We start from the raw sequence: 17,648 nt of genomic DNA, 5'->3' as shown, positions 1-17,648 counted from the left end.
CGAGATCGTCGAACGCAGACCGTCCAACGTAGTAATTTTTTCCAATTTTTCCACCACTTCCACATTTTTTTCTCGCCTTCGAAGTATCTTTCATTTCCCTTCGAATTTGTGTCGTTCGACACAACGCGTTTCTTCTTTGACGTTATTGTACACGAGATATTAACGCGCGCAATATTAGTTTCGTGCTAAAGTAACAGGAAAGATATCGAAATTCTAGGAACGATAGCCGTATAACGGCAAAGGACGTATTCCAGCGTATTCCTGTTTAAAATCAGACTTTTCGTTCCGACTCGAGTCTAACGCGTTCCAATTTCGTATAAACCGAAACGAAGTTTAAGATCAAAGTAAAAATTCAGTTCGACCGTGACTTTTGTTCGAAATGGCTCGATCGTAGTCCCGTTACGCGCGCGAGTCGATATTACGAGCGAAGGAATTTTAAAAGACGATCGAAGCGCGCGATAACGTCGCGTAGGAAATGACACAAGAAATCGCGAAATTTACGGAAGAAGTAAGGTAAAAAATTTGAACTTTAGAAACGATGGTAAAGTTTATTATTGTACGAATCCAACAGAGCGACGATTCGGAGTGTTGTAACGAAAAAGTGTCGAGTGCCGATTCGAGAGAGTTCTTATATTTACTAAGGCTCGGTCGCTGGTTGGGTTATCGTCGGCTATTTATCAGACGCCGCTATTTCGTTACTATCTGCTTATTGCTTCGATAGCTGTGGCACGCTGTCACGGCACGGGATGCTTTGTCTACCTTATTACCGTTTCTGAGCGTGCGACAGTAGCATCGGTATGCTCGTTTGGTCATTACGCGATTTCATATATATATATATATATATATATATATATATATATTTACGATCCGACGCGGCGTTTATATTGTATCGTTTTATCGATCGATCGTTTCGCATTAAAGGCGGATTAATTCGCGATGTTTCTCAAACACGAAATCCAGTTGCTTGCTTAGGCCATTCGCTCGTGTAAATCAATATGTTCGTCTGGCGGCTTACTTAGGTTCGTACGTAGAGCATCGTGATAGTGCATACGGCGCTGCGATGGCCTCGTATCACAGTATGCACTTTAATAAATTAGAAAAGCGAGTCGAAGTTACGAGCACGGAAACGAGATTTCGATACGCAATCCATAGTTCGGGCTAATTCTGACTCGAATTTTATTTTCACGTTCCCTGTTTCGTTTAACGCTCGAGTCGAATTTAAAGATTCGAAGGGAGAACGGTAGGGTACGATGCGTCGTTACGCAGCTGCTCGAAAAGATTTGGAAATTCATGAAATCTCGTTACGCGTACGACTAACCGGGATTAAAAACCTTTGTAACGCGAAGAGGGTGGTTAGGCGGTGCTTGCCAAATGCAGAAAGAAATGTATTCAAAATACGAGAATGCGTGTTTATCGTGGAAAGCATTTTTTCGCAGCACCTTTTTCCTCCATTTACCTCCATAGTACCCTGCAGAATTTTAAACCTTTTTTACTCACTATGCGCGTTATCTTTAACTCGTACCATCGTAACTTGTAATATCGTAATATAACGGGATATTATTTTTTCAATTACTTACTTTTCAATCCGTTAAAGATGTTAGACGAGTATTGGTATTGTACATAGAGCTATGTAACGACGTGTAATGTCGTTGATTAATCAAAGATTAGTTATCATTACGCACCATACGTAATTTTGTACACGTAATTTTCTGATGGTCTAAAAGTAGTCGAAAGATCGTCGAAAATAAACGCGTGATATTTCCAACTTTTTCGCATATATACGTGTATGTATACACGCGTGATTTCGTTCTTACGATTTACATAGCTCGTTTAAAGCGTTTTTTCGCAGAATCACCGCGTTTACGTAATACTTAAATATTCCTTACGTACGAAGCGGAGAAAGCTTCGCCGTTGCAAAGATGTTCTCCTTCTCGATCGAAACACGTAGAAATCTTCGTTGCCGTCAGGCGATCGAGAAAAGCGTGCATCTTCTTTAATTTTTCACGTGCACGTAAATCGATGAAGCGACCGCTGCACGCCCAGATACATTATCGATTCGTTGATTTATTCTTGGAGCCCGGAAACACAGGCAAGCTTCGATCAAACCTATAAACTCTGTGATCGTTAACCGTCGCAAGAATCTGCTGTACGAATCGACGTTGCTCTGGTGAAAAATGGTTTGAATTTTGCGCCTTACAAGTTCGTCGGAGAGTACGCGTCACCGGAGACTTGCTCGTGGAAATGAAACGGAAAAATTGTAATATAAAGGGGGGGAAATATAGAAGGCGTACCTTAATTCGTGTCAATCGTTCGATTATGGATTTTCAGGTATTTGTAAAGCTACGGATTTGCATAAAATATTCAGAATATGCACGTCGACGTTACATCGTTCCTGTTTCGCGGCGGGAATTTTTCTACGTCGATAAAATAAATTGCGGAAGAAAGTAACACGTATGTATAGAATTTTAGAATTTGCTGATAATTTATAAAAACAAGCCAATTAAATTCGTATAACGAAAAAAGTAGTATATTCGATAATAAAGAAAGAACAAGATATGCGTAATGAAATAACTCTTTATATATTCCGATGGTTATCGAAAGATACATATTTTGGTCCTCGTAGCTATTTCACCAGGATATATTAAATTAAGCAAGGTTAGGGTTAACTGGACTTAACGAATGCGATTACTCTCGCAGCTAATAAACGCGATCAGATTCCGGAGCTTTCTCCCAGTGGGATTTAATTTTACAATGTAGTAAATAAGTGGCACGAGGAAAGCTGGAACCAACGTTTTGTGGAATAATTTGCTGCTAACATCTCCGTTTTTTTTTTTTTTACGGTTGAAGAGATAAGTGAAAATCTAGCGTTGTGAAAAGTAGCGAAGAAATTCTATTTTGTTCGTAATTATTCTTCGTGCGAATTTTGTCCACGAATCGATCGAACGTTTAATTAAAAATTATTTTTATTCGTTGAAACGAAAAATTAGGTGGTCATTACCGACGTCGTTTTATTCGAACGTTGTGTCACAGAGTAAAAATATGTTAGACTGTGATGTAAAAGTTGAAAATCATTTCGAAATGGTACAAGTGGAAAAGATACGAGACGTTGTTTCGTGGCTTCCTTGCACTTTTGCGGCGTCACGTACATGTAATAGTACTTGTAATTATTTTTTCATCGCGCGAACGACGCTAAATAAACGAATAAGAAAATTGGAAACTCTGTTAATTATCGTTCCGTAGCGATCTTTTCCTATGCTTTCCGATACTTTCCTTCTCTAATCATTTTCTACTACTTAAATGTTCAAAGGCTGCGACCGTCTATTTTTCAGTACGACACGATATTTGATACACTTGGATCTAAATAGCTAATACCTATATAAATATGTTTTTGTGGCCACTGTAATGAAATTTCTGGCAAGATATAAACCATAAACCGTGCTATTTCTTGGATGCAATAATTACCCTTTTCGATCGTGAAAAGCAACCATCGTCCCTTATGTCGCACCGAACGTCGATGATTCGCGAACATTAACGACAAATATAAATTTCGTCGCGACATCGCGGATATTAGCCTATCCGTCGGTTTCGTCAAAGAAGCAAATTGATCGACGTTAACTGCTTGTTAGCATATATATTACACCCTTGTAAATATCGTTGGCGTAGGAAGAGCTCGTGTGTCGTGTTGATTCACAGCTGATCGTCGCTTAACCGAGTGTCTAACGGGCCGTATAAATCCAGTTCGTACATAAATTCGTTTTCTCACTCGAGTCGATCGAGAGGAGGATGTCGATGAAACGGAGGGATGACGAAGAGGAAACTGACTTGGCAAAGTGATTGTACGACAATCGTGCCGATGGTGTGACGAATTGGAATCTAGTTGCCTCCTAGCTTACAAGGAGCGGAAGAACAGGCGGTCCTATGTTTTCTACGATGTTGCTAGCCGGTTCTATAATGGTCCCACGTTCCAAATCGCTTATGTCTGGCTGTCCTATCTGCCTGCGAGCCACCTTATAAGATCATCCGCCTCGCGGGGACCACGGCTATGCCAAGCTTTCGTCCCTTCTCGTCGACCTTTTTCCATCTGCGAATACGCGACCATCGTCTTTCTACCCGCTCTATGTCGTATATCCTCCGAGCGTTTATCAAAGGCTAGCTTCTATCTATGTTTGCGGCTACGATCGCGTCTAAGTCGTACAACGAATGCCCTATATCGTGTTCGTTTTTCGAGGAACACCGGCCAGAATGTAACATTTAAGAAGAAAGTAACGGAAAGAAGTAGAGTGAGAAAAAGTAACGCCGATCGTGGGTATTGTTCGAACATTTTTCGCTAAATGTTCTATATTGGCCGTTGTCTGGTATCGAGGGAAAAGCGTAGAATTTGACATCTAAAGAAAGGAAGGGCGTCTATGATCGCATATCGATTTGCACGATAAACAAACGTGTATGCATGTATGTACTGGCGATAGTATTCGACAAGTAAGAAAGATTTCTGTTTCGATTTTATCGCTTTAGTTAGATTCATAAAAACGTGAAATTCCATGGATATCCGCGGTCTTGTTTGCGCAGAGTACGCGTTAACTGCGTTTCTGAAACGAGATCTAAGACAGCCAGAGACACAAACGTATCACGGTGCGTTACACGTTAATTCGATAAGCGCGTACGCTCGCCAGTCGATATATGCACGTAGTAATTGATTTGTACGATTTGTATAATTTATATATTCGCGAGCAAAGAAATCGAAACTTTTACTACTTGATAGAGACGTACATCTCGTCTAGTAAAGCGAATATATCTATTAGGAACAGTAGACATTTTCGTATACGCTTTCGCGAAAATCTTACATAAACGCATACTCTTGCTAGTTAACGTACCTGTACGTTTATCAAATTTTAGCGCTTTCGCTGTGACATATACGATATATCGCGATATATCATGCCGAAAAAAGAACAGCATTCTCTGACAGTCGATATTTCGACCTTTTCAGAGATATTAACGCACACGCGCCCACAAAAACACGATGCGATCAGTCCCAAAATTTTTGTAATACTCTGCGCGGTAGTTTTACGCGTTCCATATTATTTTAGATTGCCATTCGTCCGTGATATCCCGTCGTGATATCCATTGTATTCTTATATCGCATCTCTATACATTTCCAAGTCTCGTTTATCCTTCGAAAGATTGTATACACCGTACAGGTACGATAATTTCCGAACCGTGTATTACTCGAGACTTCGATTAGTTCTCTGTTTCGTATCGTACTTCTTTTCGCGTTTCATTAGCCTTCGCGAGTTTCGTAATCGCTCACTGCTCCTAAAGATCTTCGAACTTGCGTTTCTGTAGTTTTAAATTTCTCCAAGTCGACATAACTCGAACAAACTTTCAACTTCACGAGCTACGTATATCTCATAGCCATTTCTCTAAATTTACTTTTTCCTAGTTTCTATTTCTAATTTTTAAAACGTTCTATCTGTCTACTATCGATCGTCGAGTATTTTATATTTTTCTAGAAATATTTTCGCTTTATCTCCTATCGCCTTCCGGACTTATTTCTTATAAGATATTTTTAACCGGTTGCAGAATTTTCAAAGAATACCTATATTTTTTTAACGTATTTTTACCTCGCGTTCCGCCGTTTCCAAATTCTGTATTCGTTCGTTACGCAAAAGCGTTTAAGCGATCAGTTTTCTCCAACGGTTTTCCAAGATCGACCACCCTCTTATCGAGTTTTAATAACAATTGTATCGATATATCGCGATCTGTTTTACTATAGAAAATATGTGGCGGCGATTTAAACACGTGCAGTACCAAACGTTCGGAATTTCATTGGAAAACAATCGGAATTTTGACACGAATCGAAACTAAAATGATCTTTGCACTTGGCGAATTTGAATTTTTCACTCGTAAGACGTACGCGAGACAGACGAGTTTATCTCTTTGAAAAATGTAGCACGAAAATGCCTTCGCTTACAATTAGATATGAGAGAGAGAGAGAGAGAGAGGGGGGGGGGGGAGAGCTGAGTCAAGGCAATGCAAACAATCACACTGACGTTATAAATTCATCTTCGCTGTGATCTATTTTAAACGATTCACGTCCTGAAAAAGATACAATCGAAGTCGTATTTGATATTTGACGAAAGAAATTGCAAATGCTGATTTTTCCAAGTAATAAAATCTATGAATCGCCCGCGAACGGAGTTTCTAATAAAACGTTGGTCTCGTTGCGTTGCGTAACATCGTGTAAACAAGTTAATATCTATGCACGCGTTAATTCGATTCGCACTACGCGTACGGGAAAGACGTTCTTCGTCGTTTTTCATCGGGACTCGTTGACTTCGGCTAATCTGATTATATAAGTGAGAATGAAAACGACGATAAAAGTAGTTTAAGAATCGATATCACATTGCACGCGGAGCTTCCATTACGGAAATCTGTTTGATTTTCATGGAAAGATGCATAGATAAAGTGACGGTGTAATTGTACATTTTCCGTTAAAGTTAATGATATCGATAATCGATAAATTAATTAATATTTGAACGAATAATCGTCGAACTGGCAATTTCTAATAACCGTTAAATTTCATTTTCTCGTCAAATTTTATCCTGCTTTCTAACGAAATAAGACATTCGAGAAATATTCGATTTTACGTAAATTACGATAAACGAAATGGTTGGCGTATATTTAATATCGCGATACGATATTTAAGCCGAGGGAAGCGTTGCATCGATTCGAAGATCCGTTACGTTAGATTCGCATTTCGACGTTCGATCGAACGACAACCACGCGAAGTAAACGATTTATCCAGCAGAGACGATGTATAATAAACGTAGCCTGACGATACGATATAGGTGATATAGGTAACGATTAAATTTCCTATATAACGCATGGTGGCACGCAAACGCGTAAATATAACGAGAAGGAAAGGAAAGACGAAGAGCGAGGGGGAGGGGAGGGGAGGGAAGGAAATTCCATCGTAGCAGAGTTTCGTCGTTAGATCGAGAACGATGCGTCGAGTCTACGGTTTCCCTGGTCGTCCGCGGTGACAATCGCATTTGACGAGGCGTTTATACGAGGAGGCCGAATATCGAGTTCGGGTTCCCGTGCCAGGGTTAGCGTTTACGTAACGTGCCCACGCATCCAAATGTACCGAAAGGAACGCCGCTTTATCTATATTTATCGAGTTTATCGCCTCTAGCGCCGCAATATCTGCCTGCTCTGTCCATCGGTTGTACCGTGGATAAATCGTTGGATCCTCGTGGTCCCGTGGTACGAGTTATTTTGCTAAATTTTATAGATTTCAGCCGCGTTCGAACAAGATATAACTTACAGAGAGGAAACGTGGTTTGAGATCTCGTTGGATAAAGCGCGGTAGCTGTTGCGAAGTAAATTGTTGCAACGCGACGTTTGTTCTAGAACGTAGCGCGTGTTTTCTGTAAAATATCACGGTTCGAGTTAAATTATTCGTGTCAAGCGTCAGAAGTTGGAAAGCTGTTTACGCGTTCCTTGAAATTATTTCGTCGGATTATCGTTGACGAGTCGCGTGCGCGTTTCAACGAGAATAAATAAAATTATTCGACGATAGCGGTCGCCACGGTTATCTTGCTCGCACAGAGTTACTATCGTTGGCTGTTTGAAAAAGTTGTTATTTAGTAACGGATTGATAGAGAGATTGGGCATCGAAGTGTATATTCGGCGTATATAGAATAAAATGAGAAAAACTACGTCGAACGATGAAAATAAAGACGACGGTACCGACGCGATACGAGTTTAGCGATCGAAAAGAAGAAGCAAAGGATTCGACGACCTTTCTCTCTTTGCGAAACGACCGAATCAAATTTTTCATTCTCTAATTAACGGATAGAGGATGCGACGTTACGGAGACGAAAGAAAATTAGCGAGAAAGCAATAAGCGACGGAGGAAGGAAAATATAGATTCTCTCTCTATCTTTTTCTCTTTTTTTTTCTTTTTTCTCTTTCTTTTTAACCGCGCAATCGCTTTTCCATTTTCCATCGATGATACGGTTCTAGGCCGTAGACACGAATTCGAAGCACTGCACCCGGCAACAGATTTCGACCGGCTCTATTTGTCACGTTTTATCGACCAATAATTTATTTCGCTAGCTGGCTAATCGCGCGCGGTTTCCTATTTTTCCAAACGAGAAATAACTCTGGCAGTTTGGACGAGCGGTGCGCGGAACTCGAGCGATTGAGAAACGATTTTTCGTCTCATTTGATCGATTAAACGTGGAACCGTGTTACGGCTCTTAGCTGTAATCCGATAATTGCCGTTGTATAGATATAGACTCTTGATTCGTCGTTCAACGAAGCTCGACCGAATATTTTTCGAAATAGTTTCAAATATCTTAATAGCGAATAACACCACCGTGTCGTTATAACTACCGCTGCTTAAGCTCAACGATAGCACTAATCCGTCGATATTTTCACAATTTCAGAAATAAGGCTGAATCTTAATATCACGTTGAAAGAGTGAGTAATCGAGCTACGTCTAAAATGAAATTTTGGTATGGAAGAATTCAAAGTCCAATTTTTTTGTATTATTTTATTATTTTGTATTATCAATAAGATCGATATTAGATACGATTGCATAACGATCCGTAGTTTCGCTGTACGGCTTATGGACGAGAGCGTAATTACGGTATAACGTATTTTTTTCTTTTTTATAGAAACGCACGAAGAAACAAAGAATCCTGGAGAGAATAAATTACGGTGTACAAAATATCGGCGATCTCTCGCGACGAGTTACTCCGTGCTTTCTAGATAATAAAATCAACGTTTCCATTATTTTTATCGCGCTGTTGTTTAAAACGCGTAGCGCTTAATTCACGGGATATTTAGTTTCCGGAGTGGAAGCATTTTACTACCCACTTTTCGCTTAGAGGCACGCTTTTATAGCGTCGTTTTTGACACGCGTCCATAAACCGATTAAATATTTTCTAATACGAGCGTCGATAAGCGAACGAGTGGACGTTACACTGATCAGCGATTTTAGGAAGCTCTTAAACGCTCGTAGAAGGATGTTCGTTGCGAGTGCATGCGAATCTTGACGTTATCGCTATACCTGTTAGCCGTTAGAAAAACTTATAAAACGTACGTTACGTTCTGTCAAACTCGTTCGATCGACGATCGCGGCAATAATATTAGATTGTCCGAAAAGTGACTTTCTTTTACAGACCCGTCCTTTACCTAATCCGTCGAACGTTGTGATCTTTGTTTTTAATAGAACAAAATGGATCGTACGTAATTACGGACAAAATCATATAAAACGGAAAGTGTCGTGCGTCCATTGTTTCCTTATAAAACGAAAGAAACTTTTCGGACGACCTTAATATATTTCGCTATTTACTACGCGTACGTATTAGTACCGGTGCCTGGTGTACGTATAAGGTTTCTCGCGAAAGTATTCCAACGCTCGTAGATATTCTTTGCGATTGCAATGGCTGTTACCCGCCACATCGCCCGATAGAAGGAAATTATTCGTACCTTTTTCTATTTACCGTGTGATCTTATGACCACATATTTACCTCTGGTATTGTAACGTTGCTGGGTTTACAGCAAGAAGGAATTGACGCGTATCGATTTCCCGAGATTCCGCATCCGAATAAGTCGACGTACGATCCGATCGCCTTAAGAGAAAAGGATGCGATTCGTCGACGGTTATCGCGAAGGAAAGTTTAACTGAAAACTGCAACCTTTCGAACGTAAAAGGCGGGTCGTCGGTGGAAATCACGGAAATGCAGGGTGTACATCGGTCTGTTGAAAAAGTTGGTGGTACGATTTTTTTACCGTCGTCTCGGCAACGCTGCGGCGAACTGGTCGGGCGAGGAGCGCAGTTTATAGTCTTATCTATAAACGGATTAAATTTCGTGAGCCTACGATAAGCCGTTTGGCAACTTGCGACAACATCTTTGGTATGCCCGTATCGTTGTTTTTAAAGCGTCTTTTAAAACGTCTTTTGAAACGTCGACCGATCTTACGAAGGAACGGGACGAAACTCGGGAAAAAAGGGGTGACCGAGGCGGTTGATACGCTGAAAGAAGCGTATGGAGAGAGCGCCGTAAAGCCAGTAACCATTTGCAAATGGATGAAAATGTTTGAGGAAGAAAGAGAACGCGCGAAAGACGAAGCTCGTAAGAGTTCGTCCACCCCTAGCAGTGATCGCCGAACAACGATCTGGTATCTGGTATCTGGAAAAAATTATTCGGAAATGTAAAAGCTTGGCGATAGCGCGGTTTGTCGATGCGATTCTAAGAACTTTTTAAACGGAGTAAGACGTACGCGCCAACTTTGATCCTGTAGTCTCGCGCCGTTGTACGGATTTGATGGATCGAGGTTGCCAAGTAATATCATCGGGTTTTCGATTTTTTAGTTCGAGATCAAAGCTAAATTTAGGACGGACGCGTAACGTTTGTAAATTTCATCGGACCTGGGAATTTCGTTAAAAGTCTGTCTTACTCGCGATTAAACCTTATCGTTGGAAGGGACTGGTTTACGTATTTTCGAGCTGCGATATATGGCTCGCGCAACGCACAGATAGAACCGCGTCCTAACGCGTTAAGGTGCAAGTAAAGTTACGCAAAATTTGTCCGCGATAGTCGTTGGAATACTTTCGCGAGTTAGCTTCGTAGCTATGAAAATAAGTTAGTGTGTGGATAATTGGAAAGGGATATAGCGTATAGTGTATATACGGTATATACGGTATATAGTACACGGTGCAGAATACGTCGTAGAGTATGAGGCAACTGGACTCGTTGTTCGCTCGTCGATCGGTTCGGGTGCGCAGCCGCACTTTCGTTCCAGTATATAGCGCGTTCAATCCGCGTCTCAGCGCCGACATCGCGACTGCTATATTCTCCAACGACCACCCTTCGCTTAGGTCAGTGAAATTTTAATTGGGCATTCGTTTCGACCGTGCAAAATTCCTTCAGCCCCGACGATATTCTCTCGTTATTTTTTCATCGAGTTCGTTACGGCGTCTGCCGCGTCATTCCCGATTAGCTGAACGTTACAACGCGAAAAGACTCGCTCTGATTTATTAGTCGTGGTTTTCATCGAGCGATAATCAGAGAAAGAAAGTACGAGTTTTACAAAATCGATCGTCGTCTCCCTTTTTCCAATCGATGAACTTGGTTTTATTCGTTAGTGTAATACGAATTACAGACGATTTCCGTTAACAATGTAGCAATTACAAAGCAAATACTTTACAATATTTGCGAGGTATATCTCTGGCTTTTAATGGCGAGCCCGACGAAAGCCCTTCGAGAAACATCATTAGCAAACTACAATGGGTCGTAACAAGTATACCGTCCACGACAATTCCGTTCGTTACGACGTATTGCATCGTTAATCGATAACGATGCCACGCGTTTATAAAATCCTTCGTAGATGAATTGATTCGCTTAATACCGCAAACAGAGTCGCAACTGGTACGAAACGAGTTTACTAAAACGACGATGGTTCGGATTATTATGGAAAGGACGGAAGATTTTTTCTAATAAATACGTAATTTCTTGGAAATGAAAAGAACGATGGAAGGTAACGGTCGGGTAACACCCGCGCAAACGCAAGAGCAAAATATTTTCGTTTTTTAGTGAGCTGAAACTTTTACTTTTGATACCTTTGCTACCGTATTGTACGAAACGCGTTACGGAATTGCAAAGGAAGAAGACAAGAAGAGGCAAAGGAAAAAGGAATGGTCTGGTCTAAAAAAAATGTTGCAACTGATCAAAGAGGCTGGAGGTAGAGGCTGCTCGTTGACATCGAAGTTTCACCGTAACGTTATAATCGAATAACGCGTCCACGGGGATCAAGTTAAACGGATTATTGTTCCTTTACCCCGTGAAATCTTGGGTGCGACACGAAACAGGCGATTTGCGTGCATGTGCAACGAGGGGGAATTATATTTCACGGTTCTATCCTTTGCGTTAATTATAAAGCGAAAGCTCCTTCGTTTGCTAATGTAAACTGCTAATTTTTTCGATAAAATTTCTTGGCATTTCGTTGGCGGTAAATTTTATCGATAAAAATTAACGAGCAAAGATATATTCTACCGTGGCCGTGGATATTTTGCGTAATCACGTAAAATTTACGATCTAACGATCGCGTTATAGCTATCTATCTTTCTATCTATCTATTCCTATTATGTAAATAACCACGCAGCCAGGACTCGTCCACCCGATTCACCATGCGTGGTATCGTTATCAACTATTCGTGACAATCGCGTATTCCACTGCTAAGAAAATAATTACACGGCTAAGGGATTGAAGAGGAGCCGTGGCTCTCGAGCTACCCTGTACGTCGACTCTCGGTCATAGACACGAAGTTCGCCTGGCGACAGACGGCGACTTGCGCAGATCCACGAGCGAAAAGCACGAGCGCTCAACTGGAATCGCATATGCAGCGAGGGTGTTGCCCGAGCAGCTGGAACGACGTAACCCGCAAGAGGCGAGAAAAGGAAAACGAAGGAGAATAGGAAGGATGCCGAATGAAAATAAACGAGAAAGAAATGATAAGTGAAATAACAAGGTGCAATGGTACTTTCTTTCGTCGCTTTGGATTGGGAAGGGAAGAAATTTTGCTGAAACGTACGAATATAAATGACGGGAGGGGGGAGGGAGGGGGGAAGGTAGATCGTAAATGAAATTGCAGAAATTTTGATATCGTCCGGACGGAGAGAGGATGGCGTTTCGCTAAAGATACGAACGATAGAAATTGCGAGAAAAGCAGAACGATAAGGCGTAGGCGAGGAAAGGAAGGAGGAAAGGAAGGACGAAAGGGGCAATTTTTGATGGATTCGAGTTTCCAGAGGAAGATATTTTGCTGAAAGTGAAAACGGACGGACGGTGAAAGAAGCGGAATCGTATAGAGTGGAAAAGGTGAATCCGTGGTTCCTTTAGATCGGAAAAGGAAGACGTTCCATCGAAATTACGAACAATGACGAATATCGGCGAGAGAGAAAGAAAGCGGATCAACGCGATTAAAACGACCATAAGCTTCTATAGACTCGAGGAACGAGACGAATCTCCGTCCCGTTGATAAAAATATATAAATTCGCATGGAACGAACGTTTGGAAAGAGGATAGAAGCGAGGTCGAGAGTGCGTAAAAAGCGACGGAACGTTACGCGACGAAGACGAATAGTAGAAGGTTGCGTGGTAGCGCGAGGAACGAGGAAATGGAAAGTGGTAACAAGACGGAAGCGAGGAATCGAACATCGACGAAACGACGAAGAGAGAAAGGGGTTGATGGTGGGGTAGACTGGAAAGCGTGCGCACAAGGGTGGTTGGCAGAGGGCGATGCAAAATCGTTCCGACTGCACAGTCGCAGGAAAATCGAAGCTAGCCGACAGTGTGTCGCACACCAGTTCGGCGTACGCTCTCGTTTCTTTCATCTCGCTCGCGTGTTTTCGTCTTGAGAGGAACGAGCACGCGGAGCCATGCTGCTAGACGCTGGTTGAGCCGCGATCTCCATCGAGTCGTGCGGAAAAATATCAGTCGACAAAGTCGTTTATACGCGGACACTGTGTTTTCTTAATAATCCGTGGTCGTGGGGAAAACGATCGATATACCCGTTCCACGGAAATATGTATTCCGAGTCTTTGAAAGATGGTCTAGAGAAAGGGTGAACGATGGTGTTCGACGAGCTCTCGTCACAGGGAATTCTTCCGCGTTCGAGAATCTCTTTACTTTCCTTTGGTCGATCGACGTTTTAAGACGTATAAGGCTGAATCCCTAGGACGGAGCAAGGCAGAAGGAAGTTCGAACGAGTAGCTTTGTAACGATTATTCGCGATTTGTATATCGGGTACGATGCTCTTTAAAGAATCTTTGCCACGCTCGGAAGAAACTTTGACTTAGATACAGGTAAAGAATCAAGACGTACCAAAGTTCGATAGTGCGAAATTTCGATTCCTCTTTTTATTTCTGCGTGGTGCCACGGTTTTTCCGTCCGTACACGAATTCCATCTATACACGAATCGACGTATACAAAGTTGGCCATAGGTAGGTTCTATTTAGTCGCAAGTCGTTCTTTGCAATTTTTCGTTTTTTTAAAGATTCAGGATTCACACGCGTTCGTCTACGGCAGCTACAACGATCGGCAACCCTTTTTATTTTCGACCTATATTCTCGCAAATTATCTCGTCGCGGCGTCTTTGTTTTCAAAGTCGCTTTAAAACATTCCGCGTAATAATTTCGTTGTACGTAGAACGCCTTACGGTAATTTCGGTAGAAAATGAGTTGGAATTTTGCGAAAACGAGTCGTTCGATGGAGACGCGTCGGTCGGAATTAACGAGGAAACGGAGAAGTTGGCTCGCGAAGCGACGAACCGATACTGTCGTTCGTTGCCTCGGTGTCTCGCGAGGCACGGCGAGGAGGAGGTAGGCGAAACGTGTTTCGCGCGATTGCATTACGCGACGCAATGTCCGCACAGACCTGACAAGAGGCGTGTCGGCAAAGACTAATTATCGCGAGTGGAATCCTCGGTAGAGTTACAAGCTGTCCAGCGAATGACAGACGATCCTACTTCCACCGATTTGGCAAAGAAATCGAACTTGCGAAAGAAATCGGAGCCGATGCATTTCTCTCGAGCCTTTTTTTTTTTTCAAACTTTCTACCAAATAAGTAGCGAGGAAATTATTCTTCGTCGTTTGCATGCTTTTGCGCGACTTGTACGTTTTTACGACCGTAACACGTACCATCGACCGGTTCGTTTTAACCGCGTCGTCGTCTCGATCGATGCGTCGAATCTATACACGTACGTACTCGTTTGTCTTCTGTCTTTCCTGCGTTAAATGCAGCCACGTTGCGAATCAAAGGTTCCCGATTATTTATGCGACGTGAAAATTAACCTTATTCCGCTTTCTACCATTTACGTATCTATAACGCGCTGAATAAATCGTCGATACCATCGTTAGTTTTCCTTCGAAAGATTATCCATATCCAGCCCGATATCGAATCCGAGATTCAAAGTATGAAAAACAGATAATCCCGTGATAATCGTTCGTAGGTTTGCGTAAGAGGATTCCGTTATGTCCCACGTTCCAGTGATTCGGTGACCCGCGTAGAATTTAAGCCCTACGTTTCAAGATAGCACGCTACTGGGAACGAACGTTGTTCGTTATCTCCGGCTACGTAAGAGGTCGCTATCCTCTTCTTATCTCTTTTCACCCGTTACATCTCGTTTTTACTTTTCCACGCGTCAAACCTACCTATTAACTAAATTCGCGCGTAAGATCTCTTGATTTTGCGTTTTATTAAAAAAAATCTTTCAATTTTTTTTTTCAATCTTTTTTTTCTTCAAACTTTGTTACTCGGCGTCGCGAATCATCGACCACCGTGGTATTTGCGTGACTACTTTACGAGTTTAAAATTAGAAAATATATTGCAGAAACAGCTAAAAGCATTTGTAGAAGGTTATATAACAGTCGGAGCAGCTTAACGTCGATTCGTGCAGTTTAAAACCGATGATTTTTCTTGCGAGAACAGCGGTAAATTATCGCGAAGCTCGACCAAAGATTTTGACGATAAAGTTTATTATCAGAGGGATTTTTCAAAGTAACGTACACGCGCGCACAGAGGTGACAGAGTCTCCAAGTCTTTCCGGGTATTTCTATACTCGATCGAAATAGAAGAAACGTGTTTTCTCGCGAACGAAAGAACGGGGGAAGACGGGCGAGCCGTTCCGTACGCTCTTCGATGCGAAGAAAACGAACGTACGAACCGAGACGAACGATGAAAGCGCCGGTGCACCGGCATGCACCAAACACCGATCGTGCACCAACTGTCCGAACGACTCTAACTTTTACGCAGGCTGCGCGAAAATGTGGCGTGGGTATAGATCTCGCCGTGTCGCGGTTTCGCTTCGAAAGGATTAAGGGAAAATTGTTTTATAGCAGGCGCGGCAAGCCTATGCAAGGTTTTCGTTAGGATTTCATTCGAGGGAGTGCGTAAAACGCGTTTGATAAACCGCGTAAACGTACGTAAGACTCGTTAAGAAACCGTGTAAGAAGAGACCGAAGTGTAATTAATTCTGGAATTTCCGTTCGTTCCAATATATCGAAGCGTTGGTTCCGTGTAACGCCGTAACTTCTATCGCGTAGTATTTCGAATTTGTCCGACTCTCTGCACCATCCATCACTTTTCGTTCGTACGATACAACATAACGTAATGTAACGACGGAATTTCGCGTCGAGATAAGCGAATTCGATCGTTGGAATAAACGAAGTTGAGATAAGCGGAGTGCTATTGTTACACACAGAGTCGTTTTTCTTCGTAATCGATTTTCGACGATCTATCGTTCCCCTTACCCGTTAAGATCAGCTTCTTTCTTAGCTGCCTATTTTCTTAATTAGCGTCTCCGCAAACTCTGGATACAAGGATCCGCGAAAGAGATCGTTTTCGCGGTTGTTCCAATAAAGCTTAAACAAAAAAACAAACTGATTGCCTCTTATCGTTGGATATATTTAAGGAACGATCGAAGAAAAGTACGATAATAATATCCGACGAAACGATTTATCGAACAATCGATCTATAAATATCAACGATATTAAAATAAATCAACGGTGCGTTCCAAATACACGCGCGTATTTCCATACGAAAAAGAACAAGGCACGGAATGTAGCAATGGACGCGGTCAATCACCGATTCATCCCTGAGTATAGTAATTTCTGGCAGGCGTTTTGGGCTTTCGACACTTGGCTCGTCGATTCCCATCCACGTGTTCTCTCTTTTGCAACTTTATTCGCGCGGATATCGGCTCGCCCGTCCGTTCAGTAATCGACCTATTTGCGCGATTCTCCCGCGTACTCGAACGATCGTCGTTCGCGCGTACTTTCCACAATACGATCGTTGCTAGTGCTAAGGCACGGTATAACGACGTATATATCGCCTGTCGGCTTGTTTGTTCTTCCTCTGAAAGACGTTTCGTTCTTCGTTGCCTTTCGATGTTTCTATGTTATGACACGTTTATGGACTAGCGCGGGTTCGTAGCGCCCAAAGTTCGCAGCAAGGATCGCGAAATTTCCAAGAACCGTTCTACGCTGCTATCTATTTATAAATAGACACTTTGGTTCGTTCGTAATAAACGGTATCCGAATTTGATCAAAGCGGCGAAACTAACGACGAATCGATTATTTTTGACAGGATGTACTTGCGCTATCGTCCAATGAGTATTTACAACGGCGCTATCGTCGCTATATCGGTAAAATTTTTAACGGATTTCGAAACGCGTAGGAAACGGTTACGAAATATTTATTGGAAACGCGTACGGTTGACGAAACTCGCCCAAATATACGACTGTTTGTTATTCTGTGTATTCGTAAGTGACAGTGTGTGCGGAACTATCGTGCGAGTTTAACGCGACTATCCTCGTTAACTTATCGATAAAATGCAATGATACAATTGTTCATTCCGGAAGGTACGTTCGTCTTGACTTTTCGAATAGTATTTTTTAGCTGCTCGACCGTGCTCGCTTCGTTTTATCGCTTAACGGAATCTTTGTCTCCGTGATGTTTAATTTTTGAGTCGCAAGACGGATTAAAAAGATCGCCAGGTCTAAATCGATAAAAAGATTCGTGGCGTGAATATCGTACGATCGACGACGCTTAAGTGGCAAACGCGCGTATACATCGTGTAC

General features: G+C 42.1%; 1 protein-coding gene across 4 annotated transcripts in view; it reads left to right on the top strand.

The window, feature by feature from the left end:
* Positions 1 to 17,648, top strand: part of LOC117159167 (uncharacterized) — a 53,525-nt gene that overhangs the window by 15,230 nt on the left and 20,647 nt on the right. The window contains exon 1 of one of the 4 annotated variants that reach the window (XM_033338799.2): positions 17,368 to 17,429. The exons of the other annotated variants lie outside the window; for them this stretch is intronic. Coding sequence (XP_033194690.2) covers positions 17,405 to 17,429 — 25 coding nt within the window. The 5' untranslated portion in view covers positions 17,368 to 17,404. Of the gene's footprint in view, positions 1 to 17,367; positions 17,430 to 17,648 lie in introns of those variants that run through there. 4 annotated transcript variants of the gene reach the window in all.

Source organism: Bombus vancouverensis, chromosome 13 (genome assembly GCF_051014615.1).
Source record: "Bombus vancouverensis nearcticus chromosome 13, iyBomVanc1_principal, whole genome shotgun sequence".
Classification (NCBI taxonomy): domain Eukaryota; kingdom Metazoa; phylum Arthropoda; class Insecta; order Hymenoptera; family Apidae; genus Bombus; species Bombus vancouverensis.
This window is presented reverse-complemented; position numbering and strand designations above follow the sequence as displayed.